The sequence below is a fragment of the Macaca nemestrina genome, chromosome 12 (assembly GCF_043159975.1).
Source record: "Macaca nemestrina isolate mMacNem1 chromosome 12, mMacNem.hap1, whole genome shotgun sequence".
NCBI classification, from domain to species: domain Eukaryota; kingdom Metazoa; phylum Chordata; class Mammalia; order Primates; family Cercopithecidae; genus Macaca; species Macaca nemestrina.
Genome location: NC_092136.1, coordinates 17,258,900 through 17,277,171, shown reverse-complemented (window position 1 = coordinate 17,277,171; position 18,272 = coordinate 17,258,900). Strand labels below are relative to the sequence as shown.

The window sequence follows — 18,272 nt, the reverse complement described above, 5'->3', positions numbered from 1 at the left end:
CTCTCTCATTTCAGAAAGCTTTCTCTGGCCTAGATCATAAATATATGCTCAAACAATATCTTCTATTAATTTTTAAAAAGAAATGTTTGAGTTTAGGATTTTTTTCATCTGAAATTTATTTTCATAGTCATGTAAAGTAGGAACTAATTTTATGTTAAAATCTTCAAGTGGCTTCACATTTTCTTACAGGATTGAGGCCAAATACACTGTGTCCTGAAAGCACGTACTGATTCTGTGACTGTAAATTTCCCTTTTCATTCCTCACATTTTTAGTTGATTCATCCGACTCCTTTTACTCATACTTCAACATTCAGTGAAATATAGCCTCTTGCATGTAATACTCCTTGATCCACTCAGTGTTGAAAACCCTTCACTCCTCTCCTGACTGTACCTGGCTCATACACTACTGTTGCATTGTAACAGTAGTTACAATGCGTTGTGAAGTCATCACATTGTGAAGTCATCCATTTACATGCCAAGATTCTACTCTTGATTCTGAAATACCCCTTAAATGATGACCACCCTACTGTGTCTTCTCATGCCTCTAACTTATGAATGAGCTTATTCCTCTAGAACGGGAATGTTCTTTTCTACTTTTGTTCCTAACTCTGACTCGACTCTACTCGACTCTCCTAGGTTTGTTTTTTTCCCCCTAAAGATGCAGTCTTAGATGTGTAAAAATATTTGGCTGAAAGAGTATTTGCTGCAGTACTCTTTATAATAGCCAAAACTAGAACCAATCTAAATTCATTCATAGGGGTTCAGTTAAATACATTTAGTAAGGTTATATAATAAATACTAAACAGTCATCCATACTGAGTCACCGAAAAAATTTACATGATGCAGATATATATCAGGCATATATTGAAATATGAAAATCAGATTAAACAAATCAGTATGGAAATAAAATATTATCCCATATATTACATATCACATATATTTATGTCACATACCTATCATATGATATAGCGTATATAAAGAGAGGGAGGGGGAAATAGAGAAGAAAAGGGAGGAGGAGGAGAAAGAATGGGAGGAAAAGAGAAGAAAAGGTGATGAGGACTAGAAGAATATCTACCAAAATGCTGATAGTGATTATCTCTAGGTAATGGGCTAAAAAGTCGATTTCTACAAGTGTGTTGGAAGATGTATGTTGACCATCTTTATTTTCCTATTTTCTAAATTTGCTAAAACAAATATGGATTATGAAGGAAAGACATTTTATATGGCCTCTAAAATGAAGATACAACTATCTTGGTAAACAAGATTAGTAATAATTTTTAATTACTAGAAAACTACTCAGAATATTTACCCATGTGTTTAATCTAGCAAGTTGAAACTTTTCAAAAGTAAGCAATATTTATAAGTTAACGGGGATGTTGTTCATCATAATTTGGACAATAAAAATAGGGGTGCACTAGTATTAGTCTTTTTGCTATTTGATATTTTAACTGTACCGAAAATCAGGGTACTTTAAATTATAACTAAAATAAGTGTGCTTTTCTAAAAAGTCTTTTGAGATAAAATAATAGCAAGCTGGCCAAAAGACACGCTATTTTTTAGCGATCCTCATGGTGATTTCATATTTCTTAGTTAATTAAATAATACTTTTATCATCTAATAGCAGAAATGAATGGGTGCAGAATTCAAGGTCTCAGTGATAGCTAACTATTATTAATTAGCTTCCCTAAATGTGACAAAGTGAAAGAAGGCAACATTTCTTTTGCCAAAAATTGTGCAATTATCATTTTTTATTAGACACAGAGTTATGGGGATGAAACAAGAAATATTTCCTGATAATCTCCCAAATGTTGTGGAAACTAATTTCTTGGAGATGAATTTTGTGCTTTTTGCGACTTTTTTAACTTTTAGTTTAGATTCAGGGGTACATGTGCAGGTTTGTTAAATAGGTATTGTCGGGGTTTGGTGTACAGATTATTTCATCACGCAGGTAATAAGCCTGGCATAGTACCCAATAGGTGGCTTTTCAATCCTCACCCTCCTTCCGCCCTCTACCCTCTAGTAGTTCTTGGTGTCTGTTGTTCCCTCCGTTGTGGCCATGTGTATTCAGTGTTTAGCTCCCATTTATAAGTGAGAAAGTGTGGTTTTGGTTTTCTGTTCCTGCGCTAGTTCACTTAGGATGATGGCGTCTCGCAGATTAATTTTGAATATTTCTTCCTATAACAGAGAAATTTCTTTTCATATAAATTTCCAGGTTGTTTTTTCTTAGAGTAAAAAGTGAATATGTTGTAACATGAGGAATTACAGACCATTTGTCCAACAGAGGGTAAGTTTAATATAAATTATGGGAGCCTACAATCTTAAAAGGTGAAGCTTTGGAAGGGATATGGTGGAGTTTGTAAAACCAGGGAAAAGATGGAATGCAAGTGGACCTACATTTTAGATTCCAGAATTTGAAATGAGAAGGCTTAGGTAAAATAAAAAGAAATGCCATGTTGTATTACTCAACAACAACAAAAATTACTCTAAAGGCAGCATGTATTTCAAGCCTAAAAGAGATAGAAAAACAAAAGAAAGCAATTTCTTTATAGAAGGTTAGGAAAGGGTTGAGGTGGACATGGTGATTTCAAATAAGCATGTTAGGAGTTCACCACGTGCCAGAAACTGCATTAAGAACTTTAGAGAGATTATCTAATCTAATTGTCACAATAACACTTTGAGACGTGTATTATCATTACTTTTTATTTCCCCAGCTTTATTGAGGTATATAGGTGATGCCTTGAAAAAGAAAGAAATTCTGTCATTTGCGGCGAGGTATATGGACCTGGAAGACATTATGCTAAGTGAAATAAGTCAGACACAGATAGACAAATACTGCATGACCTCACTTATACGTGGAATCTAAAATATCTTTACTTTTATTTTATAGACAGGCATCAGAGGTTTCTAGAAATCTCATCACTTTACTCAAGGTCATGCCACTAGCAAGCATAGAAAATAAGATTCAATACTATGCAGCCATAAAAAGGAACGAGATCATGTCCTTTGCAGGAACGTGGATGGAGCTGGAAGCCATTATCTTCAGCAAACTAACTCAGGAACAGAAAACCAAACACCGCATGTTCTCACTTATAAGTGGGAGCTGAACAATGAGAACACGTGGACACAGGGAGGGGAACAACACTCACTGGGGCCTGTTGGGGGAGGGTGGGGAGGGAGAGCATTAGAGAAAAGAGCTAATGCATACTGGGCTTAATACCTAGGTGATGGGTTGATAGGTGCAGCAAACCACCATGGCACACGTTTACCTATGTAACAAACCTGCACATCCTGCACATGTACCCTGGAACTTTTTAAAAATTAACGAAAGAAAATAAGATTCAAACTCAGATTGCTCTGTCTCCAGAGCCAAACTCCTAACCTCTCTGCTATAGTGTATCAGCGAGATTGCTGATGTCACACAGAGTAACGAAAAGAAATAGAAGCCAGGCCTGGATACGGAAGAGTCTGCTATATATGGCTAAGTGTTAAGTAACATTTTGTCTCGTGTTTCTACAACTCAATTAATTATCACACAGACTCAAATGATGTCAACATGGATTGCTACTTAAAGATCTGGATGATGGATCAAAAATAACTCATTTGAAACTTTGGTTTAGGCAATTCAAAACTAGATAATCTTGATTAATTGACTAACCACATCAGTAAACAGAGTTTCCTCATTTCTAAAATAGGAATAATAATCATTCATACCATGTATATTTCATATAGTAGTTTTATAATCAAATTACACAATTCAAGTGAAAATACTAAATAAAAAATAAAAGTCAATGAAGGCTGGGCATGGTGGCTCATGCCTGTAATCCCAGCGTTTGAAAGGCCGAGGTGGGCACTTGAAGCCAGGAGTTCAAGACCAGCCTGGCCAACATGGAAAAACTCCATCTCTACTAAAAATACAAAAATGAGCTGGACATGGTGACAGGTGCCTGTAATCTCAGCTACACAAGAGGCTGTAGCACAAGAATCACTTGAAGCCAGGAGGTGGAGGTTGCAGTGAGCTGAGATCGTGCCACTGCACTCCAGCCTGCGTGATTTTTTTTTTGAGACTCCGTACCAAAAAACAAAGTCAGTGAAGATGAACTAATGCTTAAGATGGAATACAATTATACATGATAGAAAAAAGTAAGGCTTGGTTTGTTTCACTTACAAAAATAAAGTTATTTTTATTTCCTGCTTTACCACTCATTATCCACCTGCAATTTCTTACCATGTAAAGAGCTTTCTCATGGCATTTTTTACCTCTTCATTTCTCAGGGTATAGATGAGTGGATTCAACATAGGTGTCAGAATACCGTAAAATAATGCCATGCTTTTGTCTATAGATAAAGTAGAAAATAGATGCATATAAGTAAATATACAAGGTACAAAGAACAAGGCAACAACAGTGAAGTGGGTGCCATCAAGATTGGCAAAAATGTTACGAAGTTTTGGCTGTGCCATGTGTTGAACAAGAATGTACCTCATCAGAATCTCCTATACATTGCTGTAGGGAGTGAATATTGGTACAACTGCTTTCAAAAGCAATTTGGCATATTTTTGGAAAAGTCGAACATTTGCATACCTTTCAACATAGCAATTCAGTCCCTGGGTATATGCCCCAGGAAAACTTTTCCACACAGACAAGAATGCTCATAACAGCCCTCATACAGCTGAATATGGAAACAGCCAAGGTATATTTAAAAAAGAGTAGTAAAATAATTATGGCATATTCACCCAATGAAATCTTGTGCAATAGTAAAAATGATGAAATACAATTACATGTAACAACAAGGATGAAATATTATGTTTTTGAAATATTTTTGAAATATTATGTTAAGTAAAGATAGCAAATCAGAAGACTACAAATGTATAACACCATTTTTATAAAATTAGAAATAAGAAGAATTAAGCAATATATGGGTTAGGTATATATACACATATGTTAAAGCTATTTTCATAGAGTAAGGAAGTCGTAAACCAAACGAGAATATTGGTTAAGGCAAAGAAATAAAATAGAGAAGACACATATGACACAAGTTATTAGGAATGTTCTTAAATTGATAAGTTCATAGATGATCATTAATTATGAATAATTATGTTTTATAACATATTAATATATAATTTTATTATTATTACATATTACATATATTAAATAATACACATATTATTTGTATCAAATATTTTTAACTAATAATATTTTTAAATCTTTTATGAAAGATATCAGCCATGGGGTACCCTCTCACCTCTAGCCTACCTTCCTTTTCTGCCTTCACTGTGGACACTTTCACCTTCCAAGGAGGAGGAGTTCAGAGTCCCTTCCCCAATACCATACCTACCACCACATCCTTTCTCTGCTCTCTCTCCAACCACAGCAGAATAAGTAAAATTTATAATAACAATTACATCTTGTTTGTGTTTATAACTAAAAAGTCCTCCAGGAAAACTCAGTACTGAAGGGTAAATGTACTGACAGAGTGGCTGAATGAACAGTCAATGAGCTTCATCTACTGGTAACTTTCAGAATACCTGTAGTAGGAACATTAAAATGGAGTTGTCTCTTAGAGAGGAAGAGTAGTGAAAAACACAATTAAATCTTCTTAATTTGATGTTTTTCCCTCTTGTGATAGTTGTGTCAAGTCCATAAATCTATGGGAACTATATGCAATATTTTCTTTTTATAAAATCACCTAAAAATAATTCTAAGGAAATATGTGAATAAAATGAGGAAAAAATAAGATTGACCCAGATTTCACGTAATCTATATTCCTGAACAAAATAGAATCATAGGATATCTGAGCTGAAGGTCCTTAGAGATTCAAAACAATCTCCTTAATTGTATGCATCAGGAAATGGGAGCCCTGAGAACTTGGATGGAGGTGGGGATGGCCCTGCAACTGGAACCCTGTTTCCTGACTTTCCATCTAGTGTAATTTCCACGGTATCATACAGCAGCCTCTTCTCTTAATGCCAAGTTCTCATACCTTAGGCAGCTCCTCCGATAGTATTTACCCAGTCTTCTCACTTGTAGCTGAAACTCAGATGACTTTTTTCCCCTGAAATACATGATCTACTTCCTCCAACCCAATTTCTCCCTTTTCCCTCCCCAGCATGAAGCAGGAAGAAACATCTGCCATATCAAGCATACCTATGATTCCACACCCTAAAATGGCTCCTGAGTTGGTCAATCTTCTATAAACAGAAGTCTAGGCAAAGAGTGGGATTCCTGAGGAATTGCTTTCTGTCACCTCTGATCTGACAAATCCATGATGTAAGTGCTTCAATTTCCTCAAAGAAAAGAGTAGAGGCAAGGCATGGTGACTCACCCCTGCAATACCAGCATTTTGGGAGGCTGAGGCAGGCAGATCACTTGAGGTCAGGAGTTCAGGACCAGCCTGGCCAACATGGTGAAACTCCGTCTCTACTAAAACTACAAAAATTAGCAGGACGTTGGTGGCACGTGCCTGTAGTCCCAGCTACTAGGGAGGCAGAGGCATGAGAATTACTTGAGCCTGGGAGGTGGAGGTTGCAGTGAGCTGAGATTGTGCCATATATACCTGTCTTCATCTACATAAATATATATACATACATGCATGCCTGCATACATGTGTAAGACATACATACCACTATCACTCTACTTTACTGTATGAAAGCAGTAGTGAAAGAGCATTAAACTAGCAATCAGTAGTCTTTGTGTGTGTCTATGTACATAGTTTAGCCTGTCTGTACCTCCGCTTATCTTTAAACCTGAATAACCATTCATGTTCCCACATTGCTCCAAGGAGTTTTATAAGGGGATTATTTATTCAACACAGATTAAGCTGGTGCATGAAAAATTCTGAGAATATTATGCTTTCAAGGTATCAAATGCTATTTTATTGCTATTATTTTTTCATAATCAAGATCAACATTTGCATTTGTGTTAGTTCAGCATCAGATGGTACTAATGAGTCTTCCTTACTACCACCACTCTCACCCAACCCTCATCACATTCCTGGTGATTATACCTCATTCATTAAGTTGTTGAAAGGATTAAAGAAGTTAATACAATTAAAACATTTAGAACAGTGTCTGCAGATTGGAAGAATTCAGTAAGGGTCAGCTTTTATCACACATTAAAATACAAACTCCATGAGAACAAGGAGTTTTGCCTGCTTTCTTTTGTGCTGTATTTCTAGCCCCAGGAATATCACCCAGCAAATGCTAAGTGTTCAATAAACACTTTTGGAGTAAATGAAATAATCTGATAGTTTGGTTACAAGCGCTTTGAGGGAAAGGCAGGGATAGAGCGGTGAATAGGAAGAGAAAGGGGAATTGAAGATTTAAAAACAGCTAGCAGCCACCATTGAACAACAGACTTTGATGTAGGTCTTTACAAAGTCTTATAGGTCCTCTCACAGCCTTCTGAAGCTGGTATTGTCAATGTCTCCTTCTGTAAATACGGAAATTGAGGCCCAATGAGGTTAAATGATCCATTAATGTTTAAGAGATACCCAATCCAGCTCTTCTAATTGCATCCTGTACAAACTTGGCTCCCTCTAGCGGCAAAATGGAGCAAAGCAACAGGGGTTAAAGAGGGCTGCAGTCCGCTGTTGGGCTGGAGAGAGGAATCAGCACCCCTGAAAGAAGTGCTGACAGTTTGTTTTGTTCTTCCTGGCTCTTCTCTTCATCATCCCAAGTCATCATCACCACCATTCCTTGGTCCTTCAAAAGTTCCTGGTCATCCCTGCTTGGTGCCCATTTTGTCACACTTTATCAAGAGGTCCTGAGGTGGGAAAAACCCTGAAAGCTGACTTAGGGACCTGTGTTCTAGTCCTCGCCCTGCTCTGGAGTTAAAGTGTAAGTTTCAGTAAATCCCTCGACCGCTCCACATTATTTATTTACTTATTTATTTATTTACTTATTTATCAGCCTGCTGAGAGTATGGAGGGATAAGAGTAAAGTGGCTCTTTACTCTTAAAAGAAAAATGAATTTCACTGAGCACTGTGTTAGCCAAAACAAATGAATTATGTAGTGATTTTATTCATTTATCAATGAGATACCTGGACTTCCCACTCCCTCTTTCACAGGCCCTCACAAGTTTCTTGAATGAGCTCTTAAATGTGACACTAAGAACCTTCTGGACTGTACTCTCCTTGAGGGAAAGACTATATCTTACTTTCATTTGTATTCTCACTCACTGTAAACATTCAATAAATATTTAATGAATAAAGGATTGAAAGAATATTTGGGGTTATTATAACAACAAGAGCTAGGAGGATAATTGCCATTGCAAACATCAGACTGGAAATACAAAGGCTGTGTTAGATGCTACAAGATGGAAAGTCTCCCAATTTCCTGGCTGGATTGAGATTCTCTGGAGTGTCACTTCTCCCCTAAGCTCTTCTTGATGCTAAACAGCTTCCTCATGGCATTTTTCACCTCATTGTTCCTTAGCGTATAGATCAAAGGGTTCAGCAAAGGTGGCATCACAATGTTAAAGAGGATGATAAGTTTGTCAGCAGCCAGGGTGGTGGAGGGACGAATGTACATGAACATGGGGGGCATGAGAACCAAAAGGACAGTGATTATGTGTGAGCCACACGTGGAGAGAGCCTTACGCCGGCCCTCAGATGACTGGTTTCTTAGCTTCAGTAAGATGATAACATAGGAAATGAGAAGGATAAAGAAGGAGACTAAAGAAATCATACCACTGTTGGCCACCACAATGAGACCCACCATGTAGGTGTCTGCACAGGCCAACTTGAGCAGGGGATGAACATCACAGAAGAAGTTGTCTATCTCATTGGGCCCACAAAAAGGCAGCTGAACTGTGAGGAGGGTCTGCAGGATGGAATGCAGGAAGCCAGCTAACCAGGAGGCCCCCGCTAGCAGGCCACACTTCCGGCGATCCATGATGGCTGTGTAGTGCAGGGGCCTACAGATGGCCACATAGCGGTCATAAGCCATGGCTGTAAGGAGGAAGATCTCAGTGCCACCAAAGAAGTGGGCAGAAAAGAGCTGGGTATGCAGCCATTGAAGGATGTGAAGCATCTTATGCTCCACAAAAGTGTCAGCAATCATCTTGGGTATGGTAGCAGATGGATAACATACGTCAGCAAAAGACAAGTGGCTCAGGAAGAAATACATGGGAGACTTCAGAGTCTTGCTAGCATTGATGGTGATGATAACCAGAAGGTTCCCCAGGACAGTGAGCACATGAAAGAGGAAGAATACCGCAAAGCATGCATGCTGCATCTCTCTGCTCTCAAAAAGGCCAAATAAAACAAACTCAGTCACGTTGTTCTTGGCACCCATGGATTATCTGCCCCGATGACCGACAAAGTGGCTGGCTGGCTCTGCAAAGACATAGATTATGAGATATAAGAAAGTTTTATGAGATACGACCAAGATTATGGAGTAAGAAAGATACTAGCCTTCATCCCCATCACCAAAAAAAAAAAAAAAATTTTATATATATATATAGAGAGAGAGAGAGAGAGAAAGAGAGAGAGAGAGAGACAGAGAGAGCGCGCTATCCACAAACCAAAATAGCTCTGAGAGGGCTCAAGGGCCCATTAAAGAATCTGTAGCAATACAGAGGAGCAAAAACATGGAGAATAACCACACAGAAAGGATAGCTAGTGATATCTACATACTCGAGATGCCAGGAGATGGTTAGGAACAAAGAGGAAAGGCTGAGGCAATTAGAATCAGTAGAAACCTTGCAAGCCAGAAGGGATTGGGGTCCTATCTTCAGCCTCATAAAACCAAATAATTGTCAGCCAAGGAGTTTGTATCCAGCAAAGCTAAGCTTCATAAATGTAGAAAAGATAGTCTATTTCAGACAAACAAATGCTGAGAGAATTTGCCACTACTCAGCTAGAACTATACAAAATGTTAAAATGAGGGGAGGGGCCAAGATGGCCAAATAGAAACAGCTCTGGTCTGCAGCTCCCATCAAGGCCATCACAGAAGGCAAGTTGCATTTCCAACTGAGGTACGCAGTTCATCTCACTGGGACTGGTTAGACAGTGGGTGTGACCCACTGAGAGTGAGCAGAAGCAGAGTGGAGCATCATTTCACCCACGAGGTGGACAGAGGCAGGGGACCTCCCTCCCCCAGTCAAGAGTAGTGGTGAGGGACTGTGTTACCTAACCAGGGTACTATGCTTTTCCCCAGATTTTTGCAATCCAGAGATCAGGAGATTCCCTTGTGAACCTACACCACCAGGGCCCTGGATTTCAAGCACAAAACTGGGCAGCTGTTTGGGTAGGCACTGAGCTACAGGAGTGAAAAACAGTGGCACATGGAACTCCAGTAAGAGAGGACAACCGTCCACTCCCCTGGAAAGGGGGCTGAAGCCAGGAAGCCAAGAAGTCTCACTCAGCAGGTCCCCCTCCCATGGAGCCCCCCAAGCTAAGACCACCGGTCTGAAATTCTTACTGCCAGCACAGCAGTCTGGAGCTGGCCTGGGATGATCAAGTTTGGTTGGGGGAGGGGCAGCCACCATTACTGTGGCTTTAGTAGGCAGTTTCTCCCTGACAGTGCTAAGGAGACCGGGAGGTTGGGACTGGATCGAATTCACCACAATATAGCAAAGTGGCTGTGGCCAGACTGCTTCTTTAGATTCCTCATCACTGGACAGGGCATCTCTACAGGAAATACAGGAGCTCCAGTCAAGGGCTTACAGACAAAACTCTCATCTCCCTGGGACACAGCACCTGGGTGAGGGATGGCTGTGGTTGCAGGTTCAGCCGACTTCATCTTTCCTGCCTGTTGGCTCGGAAGAGAATGGCAGATCCTGACAAAGGGGATTCTCCCAGCACAGTGCACCAGTTGTGCTAAGGGACGGACTGTCTCCTCAAGTGGGTCCCTGACCCCCATGCCTACTGACTTGGAGAGATCTCCCAACAGGGGTTGACAGACACCTCATGCAGAAGACCTCTGACTGGCATCAGGTCGCTGCCTCTCTGGGATGAAACCTCCAGAGGAGGTCGAGACCATCCTGGCTAACCCGGTGAAACCCCGTCTCTACTAAAAAATACAAAAAACTACCGGGTGAGGTGGCGGGCACCTGTAGTCCCAGCTACTCAGATGGCTGAGGCAGGAGAATGGTGTAAACCCAGGAGGTGGAGCTTGCAGTGAGCTGAGATCCGGCCACTGCACTCCAGCCTGGGTGACAGAGCGAGACTCTGTCTCAGAAAAAAAAAAAAAAAAAAAAAAAAGAAGAAGAAGAAAACCGTATATGCATGGGCTTATTTCTTGACTTTCTATTCCGTTCCTTTGGTCTATGTGTCTGTTTTTATGTCCATACTGTTTTTATAACCATACTGATTTGATGATAATAGCTTTGTGACATAATTTTTATTTTTTATTTATTTTATTTTATTTTCTTTGAAACAGAGTTTTGCTCTGTCACCCAGGCTGGAGTGCAGTGATGTAATCATGGCTGACTGCAGCCTGCACCTCCCAGGTTCAAGAGATTCTTGAGTCTCAGCCTCCCAAGTAGTTAGGATTACAGGTGTGCGCCACTACACCTGGCTAATTTTTGTATCTTTTTTAGTAGAGAAGAGGTTTTACCGTATTAGCCAGGCTGGTCTCAAACTCTTGGTCTCAAGTGATGCACCTGCCTCAGACTTCCAAAGTGCTGGGATTATAGGTGTGAGCCACCACACCCAGGTGCTTTGTGACATAATTTTTAATCAGGAAGTGTGATGCCTCCAAGTTCTTTTCCCTCAAGATTGCTTTGGCTACTTGAAGTCTTCTGTGGTTCCATTTGAATTTTATTTATTTATTTAAAAAAGTCTAAACTTTAAAAAATGTCACTGGAATTTTTACATGATTACAATGGTACAGGTTACATTGAATCTGTATATCACTTTGGATGGTATGGACATTTTAGCAATATTGATTTTTTCTATCCTTGAACATGAAATACCTTTTCATTTGTCTATGACCTACCATGCTGAAGATACCCAATCTCTGATTTCAGAAGGAAAGCTGGGTTGAAACTAAATAGTACTCTCATTGTTTTTTAAATAAACCAAAAAATATATTGTTCACTATTGTGTATTAGGCACTGTGTAAGCACTTTACACACCTTATATCATATTATCATCGTAACCTCATGAATTATATATTCTCTTCATTTTAGGGAAGCAATGAGACTTATAGATACTCAAAATAACTTTTTAAAGTTATAACATTGTAAGTAAGAAGGCTAACTCTGATAATCTGTCTCCAACTTAAATTCCTGTTTAAAATCTGTAGTCACCTATGTCCAAAATGGTAAAATCATTTCATATTGTCTCATCTTTCTATCTGAACTTTGGCTCCAAATGTAGGCTCCAGAATCACTTATCCTCAGGCACGTATGAGCTTCCTTTCCCTGATTGCTTGTCAGGTGGTTGTTGTTTTAAACACTAAATTTTATTTTTTAGTGTCACAGAATTTGAGCAGGTAGTACAAAGAGTTCCTATATAACTTCTGTACCTACACATGCATAGTATCCTCTACTATCAACATTCCACACACCACAGTGGTACACTTTTACAACAATAAACCTATATTGATACACCTGTATAACTCAAAGTTCTTAGTTTACACTAGGATTTGCTCTTGGTACCGTATGTTCTATGAGCTTGGAAAAATACATAATGACGTGTATCCACTGTTACAGTATCATGAAGAATAGAGTAACTAACCTAAAAATCCTCTGTGCTCAAGACTTGGAACCAACCCAAATGCCCATCAATGATAGACTGGATAAAGAAAATGTGGCACATATACACCATGGGATACTATGCAGCCATAAAAAAACATGAGTTCATGTCCTTTTCAGGGACATGGATGAAACTAGAAGCCATCATTCTGAGCAAAGTAACACAGGAACAGAAAACCAAACGCCACATGTTCTCACTCATAAGTGAGAGTTGAACAATGAGAAAACAGGAACACAACACAGGGAGGGGAACATCACACACCGGAGCCTTTCAGTCCATGGGGGGCAAGAGAAGGGACAGCATTAGGACAAATACCTAATGCATATGGGGCTTAAAACCTAGATGATGGGTTGATGGGTGCAGCAAACCACCATAGCACATGTATACCTATGTAACAAACCTGTACGTTCTGCACATGTATCCCAGAACTTAAAAATAAAAAGCCTCCGTGCTCCACTTATTCATCCCTCCTTCCTCCATAAACCCTAATATCCACTGATATTTTTACTGTCTCCATAGTTTTGCCTTTTCCAGAATGGCATATAGTTGGAAATATACAATATGTAACCTTTTCAAATGGGCATTTTCACTCAGTGATATGTATTTTGTTTTCTCCATGTGTTTTCATGGCTTGGTAGTTCATTTCTTTTTAGTACTGAATAGTATTTCATTGTCTGGATACGCACATTTATTTATCCACTTACCTACTAAAGCACATCTTCATGGCCTCCAAGTTTTGGCAATTATGAATAAAGCTGCTAGAAACATTTATGTGTGAGTTTTTGGGTGGGCATAAATTTTCACCTTATTAGAGTAAATATCAAAAATCCCAACTGCCTGATTGTATGATAACAGTACATTTAGTTTTATAAGAAATTGCCAAAGTGTCTGATATCATTTGTCTATTGTATGATCTATTTGTCTATTTCTTCACCAATACTACATTATCTTGATTGCTGTACCTCTATAGTAAGTCTTGAAGTTGGGTAGTATGAGTTCTCCAACTTTGTTCTTTCCCTCAGTATCACATTAGCTATTCTTGGTTTTTTGCCTTTCCATATAAGTTTTAGAATTAGTTTGTCAATATTTACAAAATACCTTGCACTGGCATTAAAATGAATATATAGATCAAGTCGGGAAGAATAGACATCTTGATAATATTGAGTCTTCCTGTCCATGAATATGAAATATTTTTTCATTTATTTAGTTTTTTGATTTGTTTTTTCCTTTTTTTTCTTTGAGACGGAGTTTCACTCTTGTCATCCAGGCTGGAGTGCAATGGTGTGATCTCGGCTCACCACAACCTGTGCCTCCCGGGTTCAAGTGATTCTCCTGCCTCAGCCTCCCGAGTAGCTGGGATTACAGGCATGTGCTACAACGCCTGACTAATTTTGTATTTTTTCTTAGCGGAGAGGGGGTTTCTCCATGTTGGTCAGGCTGGTCTCAAACTCCCGACTTCAGGTGATCTGCCTGCCTCAGCCTCCCAAAGTGCTGGGATTAAAACTGCGCCTGGCCTTGATTTGTTAATTAGAGCTTTGTAGTTTTTCTCACTTGTACACATTTTGTTAGATTTATACCTAAGTATTTCATTTTTTTAGAATGCTAAAGTAAATTATATTGTGTTTTGAATTTTAGATTATACTTGTTCATCGCTGGTATATAGAAAAGTGATTGACTTTTGTGACTTAACCTTGTATCCTGCCACTCTGCTCTAATTATTAGTTCCAGTATTTTTTTGTTGATTTAAAAAATTTTCTACATATATGATCATGTAATCTACAGACATTGACAGTTTTATTTCTTCCTGTCAGTATACTTTTTATTTATTTTTCTTGTCTTATTACATTAGCTAGGATTTCCAGGACAATGTTGACAAGAAATGATGAGGAAAGACATTCTTGCCTTTTTCCTCATCTTAGTAGGAAAGCTTCAAGTTTCTCACCACTAAGTGTCATGCTAGTTGTAGATTCTTAGTTTACAGATTTTTTTTTTAGAATCATAAAAGAAAAAATAGGTGTTAGATTTTTTCTTCAGATGCTTTTTCTGCATCTATTAATATGGTAATTTGATTTCCCTTTAACATTTGGTGCAAGGGATTATGTTAATTGATTTCTGAATGTTGATCCCACCCTGTGTACCTACACTAAATTGTACACCAGGATCTACTGAGATTTAGTCCAGATATGCAGGATGGAATCAACATTAAAAAATACCTGGACTAAATCTCAGTTGATCCTGGTGTGCAATTCTCTTTATATATTTTGAATTTAATCTGCTAATATTTTGTTGAAGATTTTTGCATCTATGTTAATGAGAGATATTAGAAGTTTTCTTTTGTTGTAATGTCTTTGTTCTTGGGAATAGGGTAAGGCTGGCTTCATTGAATGAGTTAGGAAGACTTCTTTCCTCTTCCAGTTTCTAAAAGAGATTTAGAGAAATGGTATAATGTCTTCCTTAAATGTTTGGTAGAATTTACCAGTGAACCTGTCTGACCTGGAGCTTTATGTTTTGGAAGGTGCTATAGACTGAATGTTTGTGTCACCCTGAAATTCATGTATTAAAATTCTAACCCCCTATGTAATGGTATTAGGAGGTGGAATCTCTGAGCAGAGACTAGGCCATCAGGGTGGAGCCCTTATAAATGGGATTAATACCCTTATAAGAGGCCCTTAGAGAAGGCTATGATTGGGTATTTCATTTACTCCAAACAGGCTAGGCTCTAATAAAACCCCAGCAAGTTAGGGTGTGGCTAACAATAGGTTCTTCGGAGGGCAGACCTTTTTAAGAAGAACAGAATACTGTGGATATTTAAAAATGTTTTTCTCCATCTCCAGGAAGATGAATTTATCACTTATTTCCCTACTTTGCCATAGCAATTATTTTCCTTTTATCTAATACTTGATTTTTTTCCCATTGGATAAATTTTTAAAAAATGTTATTTAACATATGGACAGGACTTTTTCTAACATTTTCTATGAGTATCAGGTAGGGATCATGAAGTTAAAACTCACAAAAAGTGTGAGAGACCCCCCGCCCTGTCCTGCCCCACCAGACCTGGACTAGTTCCCCTAGAGTTTTTATCTTTCAGGCTTTTCCACATTAAGAACTTCATCAATTAAGTTCAAGGTTTTACTACCTACATCTACCCTCCTTGCCACTGGCTCCTGTGGGGTTTCTGCTTGTGGGTTTCTGCTCAGGGAAGGTGAGATTCTCTCTATCTGCCTGTCTATCTCTGCAATTTTGAGGACAGTGGTTTGCGCTGTGAGTTCACTTCTATGATGGATTTAAGATGAATTGTTGATATTTTAGTTTGTTCAGCTTTTTACTTGTTGTTAGGGTACAGTGGTGACTTCTAAACTCTTTACATGCTAGACTAGAAGTCCCCCTCCTTACTTTTATTTAAAAAGAACTTTAAATGAAATACAAATTCCTTACCAAGATCTATACTGCCCTGCAGGGTTTGGCTTTTGTCCATCTCTTCAACCTCAGTTTGTTCTGTCTGTTCTCTTTTCCACTTCCTTTCAGGGACTAAGACCTTCCATTGACTTGCACTTGCTCAGCTCTTTAAATATTGGAGCTTTGCAGATGTAACAATACTTCCCATGGGGCAATGTTTCGTCCTTCGACCTCAGCTAAGTATCACCATTTAAAAAGACCTCTGATTGCCTTCTTTACAGTAATATCGCACTCCTATTTTTCATCACAATACTCAGTATTTTAAATACTGATCACAGATTATAATTTATTAAATTGTTCTCCTGACTTTCTTAGAAGACATAATGTAGGCAGGACTTTTATGCTGTTTTTTTTTTTTTTTTTTCTGTTTCATTAACTATTGTATCTTAAGCTTATGGTATAGAACTTGGCATGAAAAAGATGCTCATAACAATTTTTTAGTATAATAAATACATGGATAAATCATTATTACAATAAATAAAATATTTTAAAAACATATCCAAACCTACACTTTTAGGCAGAAAAAATGGAGTATTAGATAAAATTAAAAAAAATTGCTATCAGAAAGTAGGGAAAATGTGATAAATTCATCTTCTTAGGGACAAGTGGCTGGGTTGATATTTTATTCTTGGTTGGCAATCCTACTATAACTGTTGTGAAGCTATTTTTTCTCCCTGGTTACATTTTTCTGACCCTAGTTATGTGATTGATCTAACAATATCTCTACATGCAAATGTTCTTTAAAAATACGTGGAAAGTCCCGGTGAACTTAATTAAGCAAGAATCAGTCTTGGACAGAATCCAGTTCCAGGACTCCAAGATTAATGTGCTTATAATGTATAAAATCTTCAATAATATTTGCCCCTGTCAGGTAGAAGATACTATCCTTTTAAGGGCTAATTATTTCAGAAGATGTTTTGTTAAGATGTTTTGTTTACATTGTACTATGGCTTCACAGCCTTGGAGCTTCTAAATCCAACTGGGCTCTGGGTAGGTTTCCCAGCGGAAGTGATACTTTCGATGAGTTTAAAGGAGAAGGCTTACCACATGATATAAAAAAGGCACAAGAATTTCCTCTCCAAATTTCAAGCATGAATGCTTGGCCATAGGAAGACAAGAGAGTGAGATGAGCTAAAGATTGGAATGGCAGTTATTCTTTATTGAAATTACTAGAAAAGAAGTTATGAGATAAAAATTTCCCTCTTAAAAAGGCTAGTTGCTGTCTTCTTATGTAGACATGGGATATGTTTGTATTTTTAATAAATTATCCTAACATGAAAAGTTTTAATTTTTCTTTTTGCACCGTGGAATTTCTTTAAAATAGTTCTACAATGCAAGTCATAATTTTCTGAAATACTTAGAAACTCTGAAGAAAATGGACAGACATGGCCATATGATGTCAAATATATCCTCAAGGAATGGTACAGCTTTTTGCCTTCTCTGTGCATATTGGATTGAAGAGAGACTTCCAGCTTTTTGTGAGTGAGGTAAAATGGTTTTCAAATCATAAATAAGCTTCCCAAAAGTAAGATTTTAACAGGTGATAGTGAAACCAAGCTTTGCAGATGTGTGAATTTTTTTTACTACATAGGAAATTATATCACTTGATTTTATAAGAATTGAAATGTTGAAAAACTTTTGCTGTTGCAAAGTTGCTGGTTAGGTTTTATATGATACTTGTCATGAGTATATTTAAAAAATAGAAAAGTTAAGTCAGCAACCGTGATATATCCTAAAAAGTTATGCCTCCACCTAGAGAGGTAGGAGACTCATGTTGAAAAGGTGATTTCTCAGATGGCATCAAGACTTCGGTCCTCTGATAACATGACCCCTGGCATAGATTCTGAGATGAATTGAGTTAGTGGATGCTTGGTGATGCCTGGGAGTCTATCTTATTTGATTGGTATGACACAATGTATGTGTTCAATTAACACTTGTTCGTTGAATGAATAAATGAAAGATTGAACTTATAATACACATTTCTATAATATTTACCATTAATTTAGAGGTAAACTGCTTATAATTACTGAGATGGGCATCTGCAAAAGAATGGATAGAACTAAAAAGATGCAAAAGCATTTCGAATGTTTGAGGAGTGGTAAAAAGCCTTGAGCAGG

General features: G+C 38.0%; 1 protein-coding gene and 1 long non-coding RNA gene across 4 annotated transcripts in view; one reads left to right on the top strand and one right to left on the bottom strand.

Annotated features, from left to right (window-relative positions):
* Nucleotides 1-18,272, bottom strand: part of LOC105466440 (olfactory receptor 4S1) — an 88,763-nt gene that overhangs the window by 67,438 nt on the left and 3,053 nt on the right. The window contains exon 2 of one of the 3 annotated variants that reach the window (XM_071074626.1): nucleotides 4,226-4,334. The exons of 1 other annotated variant lie outside the window; for it this stretch is intronic. Coding sequence is in view for 1 of the 2 variants with exons in the window: in XM_011715418.2 (XP_011713720.2) it covers nucleotides 8,360-9,292 (933 nt within the window). In the remaining variant the exon portion in view is untranslated. Of the gene's footprint in view, nucleotides 1-4,225; nucleotides 4,335-8,238; nucleotides 9,334-18,272 lie in introns of those variants that run through there. One more of the 3 variants, XM_011715418.2, reaches the window with a different exon arrangement.
* LOC139357452 (uncharacterized) lies at nucleotides 482-17,725 on the top strand. Its single transcript, XR_011610583.1, has 3 exons — nucleotides 482-636; nucleotides 6,105-6,265; nucleotides 17,480-17,725. It is a non-coding gene; the product is annotated as an uncharacterized lncRNA (long non-coding RNA).